At 58.2% G+C, this 16,476-nt stretch overlaps 1 protein-coding gene across 3 annotated transcripts; it reads right to left on the reverse strand.

Moving 5' to 3' along the window:
* Positions 1–1,090: 1,090 nt before the first annotated feature.
* NKX2-2 (NK2 homeobox 2) lies at positions 1,091–16,391 on the reverse strand. 3 transcript variants are annotated; one of them, XM_055372560.2, is made up of 4 exons: positions 16,198–16,391; positions 7,048–7,751; positions 5,814–6,125; positions 1,091–5,671 (listed from the first exon to the last, which is right to left on the reverse strand). In XM_055372560.2, the coding sequence occupies exons 2-4, from the start codon at positions 7,304–7,306 to the stop codon at positions 5,436–5,438; spliced, it is 807 nt and encodes a 268-aa protein (XP_055228535.1). In that variant the 5' UTR covers positions 7,307–7,751; positions 16,198–16,391; the 3' UTR covers positions 1,091–5,435. The 3 variants fall into 3 exon arrangements, with proteins under 3 accessions (XP_055228535.1, XP_004061933.1, XP_055228534.1); XM_004061885.5 differs by having other exon boundaries at positions 1,091–6,125; positions 16,198–16,387; XM_055372559.2 differs by lacking the exon at positions 16,198–16,391 and adding an exon at positions 15,329–15,520 and having other exon boundaries at positions 1,091–6,125.
* Between the last annotated feature and the right edge of the window lie 85 nt (positions 16,392–16,476).

The following is a 16,476-nucleotide window of genomic DNA, read 5'->3' on the forward strand; positions in this document are numbered from 1 at the left end:
CGAGTCCGCTGATGCCCAGCTGCCTCCCGGCGGCTCCCGGGCTCTGCCCGGACCCGCGCGCAGAGACGCTCGGGAACGCTGGGCTCGGGCGCCTCCTGGCGGCGGCAGCACGCGGCACACGCTCGGTTCTCCGGCCCGAGGGGGCGCGTGGAGCGTACGCGGGATCCGCGCGCGGGCCTGGGCTGCTGGCCCACATTTCCCCGCTTGCTCGGATGGCGGCGCTGAGGCCTATTCGCTTCTTTACTAATAACGATGCCTCGGTAGGAAAAAAATAGAGCCTTTAAAAATCAGAGTGCGAGAGAGGAGAGTGTGTGTGTGTGTGTGTGTGTGTGTGTCTCGGGGCGTTGGTGAAAGCAATAAAACTCAGATCGCTTCCTTGGAGAGATAGCGGCGGCTATAATGCGCCGGGGGGATCAGGGGTTTATTTGCAGATCCTGGATAAAAGATGATATATCGACACGGTTTAGAGTGTCACTGCGCCTGGCCTCTCAGGAAGCCACAAGTACATATTTCCTGAAATACCGCCCAGCACAGTATCTAATCCGCCCGCCACTTAACACCGGGAGGGGAACTTCAGCACCGCACAAGCGCGCTCCCGGTTTCCTGGTTCTGGGTGGGGAGAGCCCAAACGGGAAGGATCTGGTGTGCCTAGACGCCCCCTCCCCTGGCCTTTGTCTTCAGTCCAAGAAATCACTTAGCGATGGGCCTTAATAAATACGTCTGAGAACTGTCCTTATGCTCGGTAAATATTGGATTAGCTTTTCAATGACCAGGCTCTTGAAAAGGCTCGAGAAATACACACCAGGTCTCAACTAAGCCCAACAGTCAATAGGTAAGGAAATAAGTTATTTCCCCATCTGAGGTGGGGAATGTTGGGAAGGGGGGCTTCCACTCTTACCAAATTATCTGATTATACTAAATATGACCGTTGTACTAAATAGGAAAGGGGGCGCATCCAAGTTTCCCATTAGTCAGAATTTCCACCAGCTCAGTTCTGCTCATTAAGGGCCGAGTGACTTTGTGGGGAACATATCGGGGTTCCAGTTTTTATTTCCACAGAGCTCAGCATAAACTATTTTTGTTTAGTACATATGGTTTATTTGGGGACTGCTTATGGGAGTTTTGACCTGGCAATTGCAGGGGAGAAGGCATGACCCAAATTATTTCCGACTGCCTCGCGCCAATTTGGACCGCTTAGAGGAGGCAAAAAATGGGCAAATTCCTTGGAAGCCCTGCTGTGTCTCCCTGGTACTGAATTTTGTAAGCACGCGATACAGGAGACATTGAAAATTAAAGAGGAAGTATCTCCCTCCTCCAACATGGGGAGAGACGCTGTTGGAAGAAGTTTCTGAAGTGGTTTCCCATCGCACCAAGAGGCCAGTGGGATGGATCCCCACGCATAATTCAAAGGAACGCGCGCGTCTTTAGCTCTTCGGGGTTGGTAACCAAGTGGCCCGGCCGGGCGCAAGTCGCCTTGGAACCGGCTGCAGCCCAAGTCTAGCTGGGCCCGGGACTGAGCGGCGCCTTTGGCCTCTCAGAACCTTTCTCGCGGTGAGTGGAAGGGCGGCTCCGCACGCGGGCGCTTCGGGGCCGGTCGGTTGCGAAATCAGGGGGTGGATTTTCATCTACCCAGGAGCCGCTAAGCCCGTAGGGGACCGAGCATCACCCAGGTCCTGGGTACCCTGAGTTGCCTCCTGAGCCCCAGGACGGTCCGATGGTGCAGAGCTCCCAGGCAGAAGTTAGTTTCCTGATACACACACAGCAGTGAGCAAAGTGCGCACAAGTGAGCCAAACCCTGAAGGCGCAGGTTCGCGGACTCCCATCCCAGCGTTAGAGTCAAGGAGACAAAAGAGAGGAAGGAGAGAAGTGAGGAAGGCAGAGAGATTATGAGAAAAAGAGATTATGAAGGTAGAGAAAGAGATTATGAGAGCGAGATTATGAGAAGAGAGAAAAAGAGAGATTTTGAGAGAGAGAGACAGAATGAGAGAGATCCAGCTTTCAGTGTCACGGGGCCTAGGCGGGGCAAGCTCCCTCCGAAGCCATCAAAGACAGGGGTGGCTTTTTCTCCCCTCCTCCAGCCTCCTCCCCAATAGATATAGCACGAATTTTTAATGCGTCTTCCTTTCACAGACAACAATACAGGGTTTGAAAGCCGGACACAATTTAGGTTTTGTGCGGGTCCCTCCTCGCGCTCCCTCGGCCCAGCTGGCCATATGGAATCCAGCATGGAGCCCGTGGATGACAAAGGGACCCAGTGACAGGCCCAACAAAACCCCAAGGAGACTTCTGCCTGACTCCGGGATTCACTGCCCGCGATAAGCGCGCTGAATGGTGCGGGGTGGGGCGGGGGGTGGGGGGCGGGCCCCTTCTCCTTCTTCCCCTCTCTCTGTCCCCGCGATCCTTTCTCTGTCCCTTTTTAATATGCACGCCTCTAACATCTCCGGCTCCCAGCTTTCCCATTGTGCGGTTTTGTACCGCCCGCTGTAGATTGGGCGAAGATAGACTGCTGAAGCGGACCCCGCGCCGGGTGCGCTCCCAGGGCGCTGGGGTTAGGGCCACACAGGGCTCCGCAGGCGCTTTTATTGACTCCATGGGGACCCGAGGACAGAGAGAGGCGGGCGCCGGGTCCACCTCCCGGGCTCCAGGCCGGCCGCAGGAGCGCACACCCAGATTGCAGGCCCGCGGTCCTGGCCACCGCTCCAAATGTGTCCTCAATGAGCAAGTGGTGGAAGCCTGCCAGGGTGAGGACCTTCCACGCTTCCCCCTTCCTCTCTGGAAACCTGAGGGTCTCTTGTGATCATTCTCACCCTGGAAGCCCTGGGGCCTGGAAGAGTCAAAATGGCCTCAGGCCTTCTGACAGCTCCGCTCCAAGAGACTTGAAACCCTCACCTTTCCTCCCAAGAGAATTTTGGGATTAGGGGAAGTTGCAAGTGGATGTTGAGTGGTTAGTACCAGGGCAGGTTGGGCGTTCAATTATTGCACAACAAACTATTTGGGAGAAATTCGTTGGCCTTTAAAAACAGTAAGACATAAGCCCCCCAGACATTGCCAAGCTAGTGTGGAGAACAAAGGGAGACCTTTTAGCATTTAGAAAAACTGCCCTTTCCCCGAGGATGAGCCCGGAGATGGGAAAGGACATTTACTGGGGTATTAGGAAGACTTCCGAGCCCTCAATTATCCAGGGGCGATGTGGAACGCGGGAATAAAGTGTCATCGCGTCCCTGGGCTGCTGCGCTGAGTGCTATCGACGCACAGATTTGGTCGCACGGATAATCATGTTTGCTTTAGATATTGAATTAAACCTGATCATCAACTAGAGGGAGCAAGAAAGTCAGCTGGGACCGCTCCTTTTGCCCGGCCTCCTCACTGCTACCCCACCCCCCAGCCTTGATGGTGCAGCTTCGGAGAGAACAGAGATACAATTTCCAAATGCGCCGACGTTCAGTCCCTCAGCGTCTCGCAGCACCCGCTGGGCTCTGAGCTAGAGTCCCAAGTAGTTTTAGAAACCCGCGAGATAGAGGAGAAAGGCTCATCCTCCAGTTCGCCAGGCTTCCTAAGACGCTCCCCCGCGTGGCCAAGTGTGCGCCAGCATCCGCCAAGGAGATCTTCCTCCAGCAACAAGGGTGGGACGGAATCCGTTCCCCGCCGGAAAGATGGATGCGCCCTTCCCGGGCGTGCCCGGGGCTGTGTGCCCACTTCCCATCCGGGGAGCTCACCCCACCCCCAAACCTCTACTTCCTAGCAATTCACCCAGTCCCACACTCAAGTGCTGACCTGGGGGGACTGCACACCCTGGTTCGGACCGCCGAACGCTGGAGGGAAGGAGGCCCGGGATCCAGTCCCCGGAGAGAGGCCTGGAAGCCCGGAAAGGATGGGAGCGGAAGGGAAGGGAGAGGCATGGTTTGCTGGGATTGCCAAAGATTCTCGCTCCCTGGCTTCCTGGGGTCAAAGTTCCTAGAGAGGGCTGCAGTATCCCCTCCCTCCCCCGAGCCCAGAACGCCGCGTACTTCCCCCAAGCCCCCTAAGCCAAAGCCTCGCGCGCCCTGACCGTTCCCACCCCCAGCCTTAGCGGTCTCCTAGGTCAGCACCAGCCCGCAGATTTTGAAAAGGGGTGGGGAGTGGGGAGAAGGCAGCCAGTCTTAACCTCAGACCCCCACCCACCCACTTTCCTAGCGTGAGGTAAGTCAAATGCAACAAAGTGAAAGTCATCGAGTGTAGTGGCTTCAACAGCTTCTCAGGCTGAAGGAGCCACTCGTAGATTTGGGCCAGCGAGGGGGGTTTGCTATCCTCGCCTTTGCGGCTCCCGAAGTCACTTTTCCTCCCGTAGCCGGACGCTGCCGCCCGGGGTTCAGACAGCGCGCGAGACCAGGGGAGAGGCCGGGGAGGGTGGGCGACCCTGGGCTTCCGGCCGACCGCTCGCAGGCCGGAGGCCGAGTGTTCCCCTCCCCGCCCCAATCCTAGGCGCGGGGTGCAGCCTGTGGTCGGAGGGGCCTGCACCGGGAGCCCCGCCCGCCCCAGGGCCCCGGTAACCCCGGCCTCCCCGCCCGAGAGGAACCGCCTGTGGGAGCCCCGCGGGCGGCCTGGCTGGCTCCCAGGCCCAGGCCTCCGGCCCGGCGCAGTAGGACAAACGGGAGGGCAGGGATTTTTTCTTTTTTTCTTTTTTAAACACAGGATTTTTATTAAAATTCTTATTTAAAAAATCGAAAGCTTTCTGCGCCCGGAGCTGTTGGGGAACCGCGCCGAATAGCTGAGCTCCAAGTTCGGGGCTCAAGGCCCGGAGGACAGGGCAGAGGGCTCCCTGCCTACAGGGTTTTCTTTTCCATATTTGAGAAATGTTTGCACAATAAAATAAAAAGAGAAAGGAAGAAAGCAGGGGAAAACGCAAAAAAAAAAAAAAAAAACAAAAACAAAAACCAAACTCAAACAAACCACAAAGAAGGGAGTTGGACCCAGACGGGAAACAGGCCGGTCCTGAAGGTCATTTTGGCAACAATCACCACCGATATTTACAACGAAAAGCGAAATCTGCCACAAGTTGTCAGAACGTTTACATGGCCATAAATATTTAGCATTTTCTTATTTTTTTTAAAAAAAGGAAGAAATTCTCTATATTTTTAAAGTGTTCTCCACTTGCTTTAGAAGACGGCTGACAATATCGCTACTCACACAAATATATTTTACAAAATGCACGAAAGCAGGGGTGGGGGGTCGGTCTTTTTCTCGTTTTCAAGCGACGACATTAACGCTGGGACGGTTTGGTCCCCCCGGGGAGAGGCAAAGAAGCGAAGCTGCGCAAACATTCTGTAAACACGGCGTAGAGTTCAGCCCTCTCCAAAGGTTCAGAAGGAGAGGCATGGGCAGAGCTGGGTGGGTGGAATCTGCCACTCCAAGGAGACGCAGGCAACCTCCCGGCGCCTCCCTAGTGGAGCCGAGAGTCAACTCGACTCCATAATAATAATTATAATAATAATAATAACCACCATAAGGACCGAGGCCTCCTCGCCGCCACCGCCGCCGGGGTGGGGCCTGGGCCTGGGGCCGCGAGTCTCGTTGGGGCGGCGCTCACCAAGTCCACTGCTGGGCCTGGACCAGGGGGTGTGCTGTCGGGTACTGGGGGGTGCTGGCCGAGCTGTACTGGGCGTTGTACTGCATGTGCTGCAGCGACTGCGCGCTGTAGGCAGAAAAGGGAATGCCCGCCTGGAAGGTGGCTGCTGCCAGGTCCTGGGCTTTGAGCGCGTGACATGGTTTGCCGTCCCTGACCAAGACGGGCACGGCCACCCGGCGCGGCGAGGGCAGGGGCGTCACCTCCATACCTTTCTCGGCCCGGGCGCGCTTCATCTTGTAGCGGTGGTTCTGGAACCAGATCTTGACCTGCGTGGGCGTGAGGCGGATGAGGCTGGCCAGGTGTTCGCGCTCGGGCGCCGACAGGTACCGCTGCTGCCGAAAGCGCCGCTCCAGCTCGTAGGTCTGCGCCTTGGAGAAAAGCACTCGCCGCTTTCGCTTCTTGCCGGCGTCCCCCCCGCCGCCCGGGGTCTCCTTGTCATTGTCCGGTGACTCGTCGGCCGAGGGCTCCGGGGACTTGGAGCTTGAGTCCTGAGGGGGCGCGCCGGCAGCCAGACCGTGCACTGGGGGGAGGGGGAGAGAGAAGCGCGTCAGGCGTCTGGAGGCCGCGCGCAGCCTGCACCAGACTCGGAGCACCCTGGATCCTCCGCGCGACCCTGGACCTCCGCGCCTGGCAGCCCAGCCCCGCTGCCTTTGCCATGACCCCTGCCTTCCTCTACGCCTGAGGAAGACGTCGGGGCCTCCCAGGGTAAAGAGGGAAATCCGTAGGAGTGGGGGCTAGGGGCTCGCGTTTCAAGGGGCTCACATAGTGTGGGTGAGAATTTGGGGGGAGTGGCACTGAATATCATCGCGGGTTAAGGGCTCCGGCGCCCTTAAGCGGTTTCCTCTCCGGCGAGACGTGGGCAGATTTTTAAAAGAAATACCCCACAATCCCAGCATTGATCGGCTCGGCCATTTAAGGCAGGTTTTTGGGGGCTTTCGCTTCTGCTTTCGGACCTTCTAGACACCCCCTGCACTGCACAAAGCGTCCTCTATGATCGCGCAGGGGGCAGGGTGAGCTATTTATACCCGGGCCACCCGAAGCCTCCCCACCCTCCACCCGTACCCGGACGAGGCTCGCTGGCTACCTCCAGGGCGCCAGGCCAGTCCCTCCCAGCGGCCGGAGTCCGGGGGCTGCGGCTGGAGCCATCAGTCCGGGTTGACATCATATACCAGCCCTTGGGAGGTATAGCCCTTCTCCCTCTTTCTCCTTAATTTCTCGCATTGAAAAAAATTTTGGAGACCAATTTCTTTCCCGGAACTAAGGGGGCTTGAAGAGGAGGGCAGAGGACATCCTATACAAGTGTTAAAAATCTTTCTACGGATCCGAGTGAGGGGGTCCGGGCTTACATGGCCCCTTCCCCTTTCACTCCCAGCGTCCAACCCGGGCTGCGGCTGCAGGAATGGAGGGGACCACGGCCTCGGCAACCAAGTTTTGCTACTTACGGGAGTACTGAAGGCCCTCGGTGCTGGCCAGCCAGCGCGTGTACGGGTTGTCGCTGCTGTCGTAGAAAGGGTTCTTCAGGGGCAGGCTCTGCACCGCGTCCAGGGCGCCCTGCCCCAGCGGCCCGGCCCTCTTGGCTGGCTCGGGCCCCTCGTTCTCTTCCTCCGGACCTTCGGCCACAGAGCCCTCCTCATCGTTGGTGTCCGGCAGGTCTAAGATGTCCTTGACCGAAAACCCCGTCTTTGTGTTGGTCAGCGACATGGTTCGAGACCCCAAAATTTATGTCGCAAAGTTGTAGCTTCACTTGGTCAATTCGTGGCGCTCCCCTGCCCCGGCGGGCGGGGGAGGGGGGAGTTGGGGGGAGGGACTGGGGGAGGGGAGGGGGGAATTGGCTTTAATTATTGGGATAATTATTATTTTTAAAAAGAGAAAGAAACTGGGGATGGGGAGGAAAAAAATGAAGCCCAACCCAGTGCCTCTCTCTGTCTTCTTTGAAAGCACGCGGAAATGGACGCAGGGAGCCGGGCGGCCTGCGCGCCGAGCGCCGCGGGCCCCGGCCTTAGTTTCTAACTCCAGGAGGGGTGCCAAGGCGGCGTCAGCTCGGGCTCTGGCGGCCGCTCGGCGCGCGGTGGCGGCTGGTGGCGAGGAAAAAATGGGCCATTGCCCGAGCGATCAGTCCATATAAGGCTGGGCTCCACTCACGAACCTGGGGAGGGGGGGAGAGGGGGAGAAAGAGAGGGAGGGAGGGAAAGAAAGAGGGAGGGAGGGGGAGCGAGAGAGGGAGTGGGAGAAGGGTGGAAAAAAGGGGGAAGAGACATTAAAAACGCAAAGGTTGGCCACGTGTGGGCGGGTCTTGGGAGTCAAGTGGATGAAGACAGTATTTGCAGATGTGAAATTGTGGGTTTTGGGGAGCTCCGCGCTCCCAGCCAACGGCCCTCTAGAGCAAGATGAGAGGTGTAACGTGTCAATTAATTGCAAAGACGGGGCGAGCCTTTTTTTTTTAAACCCAGTATTTACATACAAAGGGCCACCGCGTCGCTCGCGAGTCCACACACTTGAAAGGGCCGTTTTAACAAATTGCATCTTAAAAAAGGTGGGGGTGGGGAGGAGGAGGAGAGAAAACAAAACAGAAACCAGGAGGAGGGAAAAAATCCTCTTTAACATTCACCGGTTCCTACCTCCCCGCCCCCGCGCGCCCACCCCCGGCAAGTCGGAAAATTGGCGATTTGTGGCGCCTTTGGAAAAGGGGGAGGGGGCGAAGGCCGAGCTGCGGAAATCTCTCCTTTCCATCGCTGGTGGTTCCCTAAACAAGATCCGGTTCAAATGGCAAGAGCCCAACTTCTGTAAGCCTCCTAGGTCAATATTTTGGTTGAGGCTTAAGGATGAGTGCTAGAAATGACAAGGCAAGTAATTGATTCCAGTTAACCGCGAGAGAGCCCGAAACCCAGGAGAGAGCTCCGCTCCGGGCCGGCCAGAGCCACCACCAAGCGACCCGCCCCCTTCCAGCCGCCCTTTATTTGCTAAAGACTCATTTATTTCCTTCACTCCGCCTCCCCCCACCTCCCACCCCCAACCCCCCCGCCTCCACCTCTCTGCGGCCAAGGAGGACGCGCAGTTCACTTTCTGCTTTGCGGGCGGTCCCGGGGAGGGCGGGGTAAGAGTGAGGAGCTCCAACTTCGGATGGGGTCGGACCCTGGCCCTGCTGCCTCTGGGCTCTGCGGGCCTCTTTCCCGGGGTGGAGGAAAGGGCAGACGGCCCTGCTCTTTCCTGCCCTCTATTATCCCTCCCTCTCCGGCCCCCTCCCTCTCCAGCCTCCGGCTAGAGGTGGAGCAGCGGGAAGGCGGCGGGGCGGGATTGCGGGGGTGGGGGTGGGGGTTGTGTCTCCAGCCCGGGTGAAGACCCAGAAAGCTGCGGGGGAGGGGGGTCGCTGGGTGGCCCGACGATGCCGCGTTTTCTCCCCAGTTTTCTTCTCCCACGCGAGTTCTTTAGTATGGTCTCTTTTTGGACGCCTTGGGTGCGTTCGGAGTACGCACTCCACGTTTCCAGGTTAAGTCAGGTTAGTGTGAAGTTTCCAGCCACTCTCGGCTCTGGGAACTGAACTTTCCCGGGACTTGCACTTCCTCCTCGGCGCTGGGGTTGGAAAAGACCACGCCGTATTTACCACCCCTTCTTCTAGTTAAAACTTTTTTGGGGAGGTGCAGGGGGGTAGATTGGCTACCTGATGCTCGTTCGCCCCAGAGGAGTGTCAGGAAGGAGCTTTGTCTGGGGGCGGGGAGGGGCACAGAAGGCCACCCCTGCGGGGTCCAGGTCTAGTCTTCCCACAACCTGGGCTCCTCCGCGCGGGCCAAGCTGAGCGCGCGGGCACCGGGTCCTCCTCGCGCGCAGCTGCAGCGGCCGCCGCCGCGCCCCAGCTGCCCCCGGGTTGCCAGCGCCGGGTGAGGGCACCTCTCCCCGAGCCGCTCGGCGGCTTTCTGCAGCCCTAGCTGCCTCGCCCCCAGTATGTGACGTGGGTGACAATGGCCCAGGTTAGAGCGAGCCCCTCGTCGGCGCGTCCTGGGTGGTCGGACCCGGGCAAACACAAATACAAACCGATTGCTAAGCTGCGGACAATGAGCGAAATGTAGACAAATGTCCCGCTCCCGTTGGAAGCCTTTGTCCCGGCTCGGTTTTTGCATTTATTTCAGTGGCGAAATAATACATGATTGACGCTCTCTTTCAATGTGTCCTAACTGTTTGGAATAAATCTAAGGTTGTTCCTAGTTGTCATGGCATTCAACCCTTTTCAATGGACTATCTCTTCATTCATTTCTGAATCCGTCCACAATATTAAGGAAACCCCTTCATGTCGACGCTCCCCGATTCCTCTTTCTCCTCCTACTTTTTCTTTTCTCCTTTCTCCCCCTCCTTCCCCCCTTTTTTCCCCTGGAAGAATTAGAAACTTGTTTGAATCGTCTTCCTCGAACCCATTACTTTTCGTGCTTTTTTTTTTTTTGCTCGCTTTCCGTCTCTGTCTTTCTCAGCGCCCCCCCTCCTCCGCCCTTTCACGTGGGAGCTCGTCGCTCTGCCCCGTCGGAGGAGGGAAGTTGGTTCTCCAGGAGTCGGGGAAGCGCCGAATTTGGATCCAGGGGCGGGAGTGGGCCTGCCACTGCTATTGTTACTCAGCTGCTAAATAAATAACTGGAGAGAAAAAAAGTTCCTCAACCCAAGCGTTGCAGTAAAGACCCTCCTTTTGTTCCTCCTCTTATTCCTCAGTCCTAAGGGGGTGGAGGCTCTCTTGGGGTCCAGGGCAGCCACTAGGTTGGGGACCCAGAATAGGACCTGGTTGGGCCAGGCAAATTCTTGGGTCAGGTGGCAAAGGGGTCTTTGGCAGCAAGTGTCGTTTCTCGCATATCCCCAGAGCCCTCTTAGGTGGGGGAGTGCCCGCAGAGGCCTCCCAAAGCGTGTTCATTTCTTCAGCTGGGAACCACCTTGCTGAAGTTCCATGTAGTTCCCAACTTCTCTCCCCCTTCCCCAGCATAGTGACCCTTTCTTCCCAGGATCTAAATCAGCACCGCTGCTATTGATCAAGTCCCCTCCCCTCACCCGTGGGAGCCTGCAAGGTCTGCAGAGCACCTGAGAGAGGATTGCTTTCCTAGGGGAATCCTGGCTCCTGGAATTAATCACGGGGAGGGAGTGCTGCCATAGGCGCCTAGAGAAGGAGGCCCTCAGCCCAGTTCTCAAAGGTCGGGTTTGCCTTTGCGCCTGCCCCTTAGCCTCAATGACCAGCCGAATCCTTCTGGTTCTCAGCTTGCGGTGTCCTCTTGTCGGAGCACCTGAGGCGCCTACTTCCCCTGCCCTCGCAGGACGCCTCCTGGACTCCGGCCCCTCCTACACTTTCACCCCAGCGAGTCTTCCAGTTTTTATTTCCCCTGGCCTGGGGGCAGCTGGGCAGGGAGGGAGAGAATTGGAGAGAGCTTCGGCCTTGCCTCCTCCGCGATCGGTGCTGCCGGGTCCACAGCACTCAGCCTCTCCCGGGACCTCGAGACTCATTTCCCCATCACTTCTCGTCCGTGTGGTTCCCGCGTCCGTTTCCAGAGCGTTAACATTTGCAATTGAAAAGGCGCTGGGAGACCGCTGGGAGGTCCGTAATTGAAGGGGAGAAACTGGGCTTGTTAGTGGAAGATCATAAAATGCAAGTCCCCCAGGAGCGGCCTGTGGACGCCGGGAGGCCTGCGCAGGCCCAGCTGGCGGCCAGGGCAAGTCCGGTGCCCAGAGCACAGTCCAGTGTCTCCTCAATTTCTTGGGCCCGGCTTGCGCCCAAAGAGCCTAGGGGCCAGGCGCCAAACGCACCTTTTCTGTCCCAATTAAACAGGTGATTGCATCCTGAGGACTCCCCAGGAGGCCTCCCCGAGAGTACCACAGCTAGGCCTTCTAGAGCCCAGGAGCTTTGGTTCTCTGCGATCCCGCACACCCGCAGGCTGAGAGGCCCTGCCCCGCTCCATTCCCCCTCCGGAGGGTTCTTCAGTAAGGGCCCACCACTGCCACCCTGTCAGCGTCTGCCTGCACCAGTTTCAGCTCCTGGTCTCCCCCACTCGGCATTCTTTAGTAAATTCTTTCCAGGTACCATCTTGCACCCAAGCGAGTTCAATGTCCTCCGTTCCGTCAAGTTTGGGTTTGAGCTTTGGGCTCAGCTGCCGTGGTCTGGAGACCTCGTAGGCACTCTGCAAGATGCCTCGTTCTGCTGCATGCTTGGGGAGGAAGTTGAGGTGGGTGCTGGAAGTTCTGAACCCAGCGTGCCCCGGGCCGGAGGAGATTTGCTTGGTGTCTCCTTAGCGTCCCGAACACCGCGCACCCCTGCTGGGGTAACCTGAACAGCTGGACCCCCCAACTCGATCTTTATTATCAGCATTGGGGCTCCAGGTTCCGTACACATCTCTAGCTCTATTCATTCTTCCTAGGTTGAGAACGGACGCATTGGGAGTCCTAGGCCCGGGGGAAAGGCAGAAGAGGGGAGGAAGAGAACCTGTGCCCCTGGAAGCTGGAGGAGAGCCTCGCTCTCTCTGCTGCTCTGGGTTCCGCAACGAATTGAGTTCGGGTTCAGGCGGCTGGAGCGGGCGCGGGGAGGCTGAACAATCGCCGGAGGCCCAGGAGGGGAGGCGAATGTACACAGGCTAAGTGGCCCCACTCCAGGACAAGTGGCCCTCTAAGTCGGCCCAGTGTTTACCTGTTTACTTTCCCAGGTAGCTCAAACACGAGCGCCTTTTCTGCGCTCCAGGTCACTGGGGCCGCCCAGAGGCACCCTGCTTTCCCGGCTTCTGCCTTCCCACGCCTCAGCTTTACGCCCCCTGTTGTGGGGGTGCGCTCTAAACGACAGCAAACCAGGCAAGAAAGGAAGATACGGGAGAGCAGGCGAGGCCTCGGCACACCCTACGGAGGGGAGCCTTTCTTGTGCCTGTGGAAGAAGTGGGCTTCGTGGACGGCATCCGACCCTCCCCCCATCTCTGTTCTGGGCACCTCTTTGGAGACGGCGCTCGCATCCTTCCCCGTTCAAGCCGGTGGTGAAAGCTTGCAGTGCAGGTACCTGTCCCCTGTCCTCCAGGGGAGTAAAGGGCAGAAAAAGTCTTCGGGGGTAGGGGTGGGGTCTTGGGGCCTGCTCTAAAGAGGGGGCGACCTTGAGGAGCCCAAAGCTTCAGCAGCCCTAGGCGGCACACCTCACACTTCCCACCCACAAAAGCGCTTCCAATCATTAAACACACAAGGTCTTTTCCCTTTATTTGGAAACACTAATTTGTTTGACTTCATTTCATTTCTTCGTCTTTTTTTTGGAATGAAAAAGGGTTGAAAAGAAACTCCTTTCCTGGTACACTATGTGGCTGAGCTCTCAGGCCCTCGCACATCCCATCTCAGATAACAACCTTCAAGTGGATTAGTTTATTGTCTGGTTAGCGCCAAGGTGCAAGCGTTTGTCTTCATTCACTCCGGAAACAAAGCACGTTGCACCTTCCTGCTCCAGCAAGGATTAACGGCGCGGACACAAAGGTTTTGTCGGAGGGGGAAGGTTTATTTTATCTTGGGTTGGAGACTCAGAGCGTGGCATGCACTTGAAATCAATGGGGAAGGAAAATGTCACCCAATCTGGTCCCTGAGTGTGGCGATAAAGACGTTCACCTTAAGGATGGCATCTCCAAAACAGCCCCACTTTGGCTTCGCCTTCCAATGCGGGAGCAGGGGCTGCAGGAAGCAGAGGTGTCAGCTCTCACGTCCTGAATGAAAGAAATAGGGGAATGTGCCCCAGGAATACTACCCCGTGCTGGGACCTTTGCTAACCAGAAAATGAAAATCAATCCCAGCTCCAATTGCCCTCACCTTCTGCCCCCGGAGAAGGAAACAGGGTCATAGGAAATCCCTTCTGTCTGTGGGGTGGCAGAGTGGAATCTCTGGGTTGGGGAGGCCTAAAGCTGTGTGAGTCTGCAACTTTGGAGAGGCCAGACCGTGCCCGGCAGATCTCTGGCAGGAGAGACTCACAGCCATTGGACAGGTGGACGAGAAAGTGGGCATTAGTGTGAAAAGAAAGGAAATCTCAGCCTGCTTTGGGTTCAAGCGTAAGGTGAGTTTTTTTTCCTTTGGTCTATATTATATTAACTCTTTAAATTGCCCCAGGAAGGGAAGAATGAGTGGATGCCTCCCAGATGGACAATCCTCCCAAGTCAACTAAGAAGGAGTTGGGTAGATAAGTTCTCCATGCCCAGAGACTGAGTTCAGATTCTGTGTCTGGGGGAAAATCCCCACCCCGTTCCTACAGAGTGGCGGGAACCACACTGATGCCACGGAGAGAACTGATCCTGGGACCTAGAGCCTGGAGTCCCCCTGCGATTAACTGTGGGTGCAGGAGGAAGGCATCTAGGTGAGCTCCCTTCTCCCTATTCTTTTTCAAGGCAAAATATACAACACTTTCCCAATTATCTGCCTCCCTCCCACCACAAAAGGGGCAAATATCTCCCGAGGATGTAAATAGTAATAGAAATCAGTATTTGTCTTTCTATTAATCAGCCTCATTGTGTGGGCATAAGACCCTGCGGGCATATGTTAGGACTTTGATAAATGCACTTTAATGAGATCTTTAAAAATGCATCCAATAAAATAAAAGGCGAGGAAAGCCGTTTAACTTTCATGGATGTTAAATTGAACACGAACTGTGGCTCCGGGCACGCTACAAAATGGAACCGGCCTCTCTCCAATATTTTCTTTAAAAACCTAGCTTTAAGCCCCCCTCGGGCCAAACGAGCCTGTCCCAGCCAATCCATTATCACCGGTTTATTGGGGAACCAAACGCCACGTCCCCCTGGGCGAACTCCTTGGCTTTATTCGTTCGCGCTGCTCTAATGACTAAATATGTTACAATGAGATTACGCATCGTCAGTGTTGCCTTCATGAACGTTCTTTCAGCCAAGCCCGACCTTCCCCGGATGAGGGCGATTTCAATACGGGAGATCTGGGTTTCTCCAGGAAACACGCGCTGAAAGCACTCTCTTATCTGAATTTACTTCTTAACACGTGACAAAATCATTACCACAAGACTTTGGAAAACAAGCGGCTCTCCTAACGGGTTGCATTCAGCACTTAAAGCTGGGTCGGGCAGGCTGATGTGAAAAGTAGTTGTCGGTGGCGCGGAGAAGGCACGCTCTTAGCTCGAGCTAAGGGCTGGGTCCGGGAAGGACAGGGAATGCACCCTTGGGCCCTTGGGCACAGAGAGGGGGTTCCTAGGGCTCTGTCTCTCTCTCTCCAGTGTGAGCCCCAGAGGTTCACAACCTTCCCCTAGACGCAACGTCCCCTTTCCACCCCCAAGAGCCACTAAAGTCGAGAAGGCGCCAGAGGAGCTCCAAAGGGCCTCCTGGTAGTGTGTGCGTGTGTGTTGTGGGAGGAGGTTGGGGCGGAGGGGGCGCCCCTTGGAGACAAGGACCCCACCGAGGTTCATTTCTGATCCTCTGGCGATCTCTACTGACACAAACGAGAACTGTCCGGCGCCGGGCGCGGCCCAGGCGACACTCGCCTCCCAAACTCCAGTCTTCAGTCGCCTCTCCAGAGACCTCAGTCCACTGCGCGGGCCCTCAGCCCCGGCTCCTCCTGTCTGCGACTCCCACCACTTGCCCTCGTGCTCATCACCACCGTCCCCTCACGTCCCAGTTCCGTCTGAGGAGAAGCCCCTGTCTCCACTGGGCGCCATCTCCAAATTACCTTCGGGACTTCTGCCTCTGTTTCAATCCCCGATCCCGAGCTCCCCGCGACGCACAGGGGGCGACTTACCCGGTGGAGGTGGGTGCAGCGGCCGCCCCTTCCTCACCGCGGCCCCGCCAGCCGAGGCGCAACCGGCCCCGGGCAATCGGGAGGGAGCTAGCCAGGCGCTCCGCGCGCCCGCTCCGCCTCCTACTCCTGGAGCTGCGGCGACAGCCCCGCCGCATTTCAAGGCGCGTCTTTATCTAGTACTCCACCTACCCGGACCCCCCTCGCTCTGCGCCCTTCCCCCACCGCGCGCCCTACCAGGCGGGGCTCAGGGGACCGCGGGCGGGGACCGCCGCGGGTGCCGCGCCCCTCCCTCCTCCTCCGCCTCCCAGCCCCGCACCTTCCCAGCCCCTGGGACAGTCCCGCTTTCCCTGACCGCACCGGAAAGTGCGCAGCGGCGGGATCACCTGGCCTCGGCGGCAGGTAAAACTTTTCCTGACTGCAGGCGCGACAGAGGGGCCCTGCCCGTCCTCGAGTGCTCCCCACTCCTGCCGTGATCCGCAAAGTCGGGGAGAACTTCGGAGGCCCCGCACTTGCCCACCTGCTGCGTCCGGACTACGCGGCTTGGGTACCGAGCCGAGTCAGGACCCGGGAGAGCGAGGGGCTCATAACCGGGGTCCGCCGTGAACCCGAGCTCCGGCGCCGCTCGGCGGCGACGACGGTGCCCCGAGACCCCTCTCTGCTGGCAGGCCGCGGTGACCGTGCCCGGAGCGCGTTCCCGCGCCGGGCGGCTGTGGCAGGGGGACCAGACAGTCAGCGCCTGGCAGCGAGGGCGACGCCGGGCTTCCTCCATCGCCACCGCCGGGCTCCGCTGCGGCTCCCGGGCTCCGCCCGGTGCCCCGCGCCATCCCCATCCCGCGTTCACCGGAAACGCGTGCGAGCTGGAGGCTCACCTGGAGCGCGGCTGCGCCGCTGGAGCCTCGGCTGGGCGAGCGCGCAGGTCCCGGCCGCTCTTTATCCCGAGTCGCAGGCGGCTGCGGAGTCGCGGGCAGTCGGGCGGCGGCTCGACGCGGCCGGCGAGCGCTCCCCCTCCCGGCTCCGGGCTCCTGGCTCCAGGCTCCCGGCCCAGCGGCCCCACCCTCCTAGCTCCGGCCCCGCGGCCACCGCGCAGCCCCAGCGGAGGGGGCAGCTCCCCCGCGCCGCGCGCGCTCTGTTTGTTTTCCTTGCCGGAC

Source organism: Gorilla gorilla, chromosome 21 (genome assembly GCF_029281585.2).
Source record: "Gorilla gorilla gorilla isolate KB3781 chromosome 21, NHGRI_mGorGor1-v2.1_pri, whole genome shotgun sequence".
Lineage (NCBI taxonomy): Eukaryota > Metazoa > Chordata > Mammalia > Primates > Hominidae > Gorilla > Gorilla gorilla.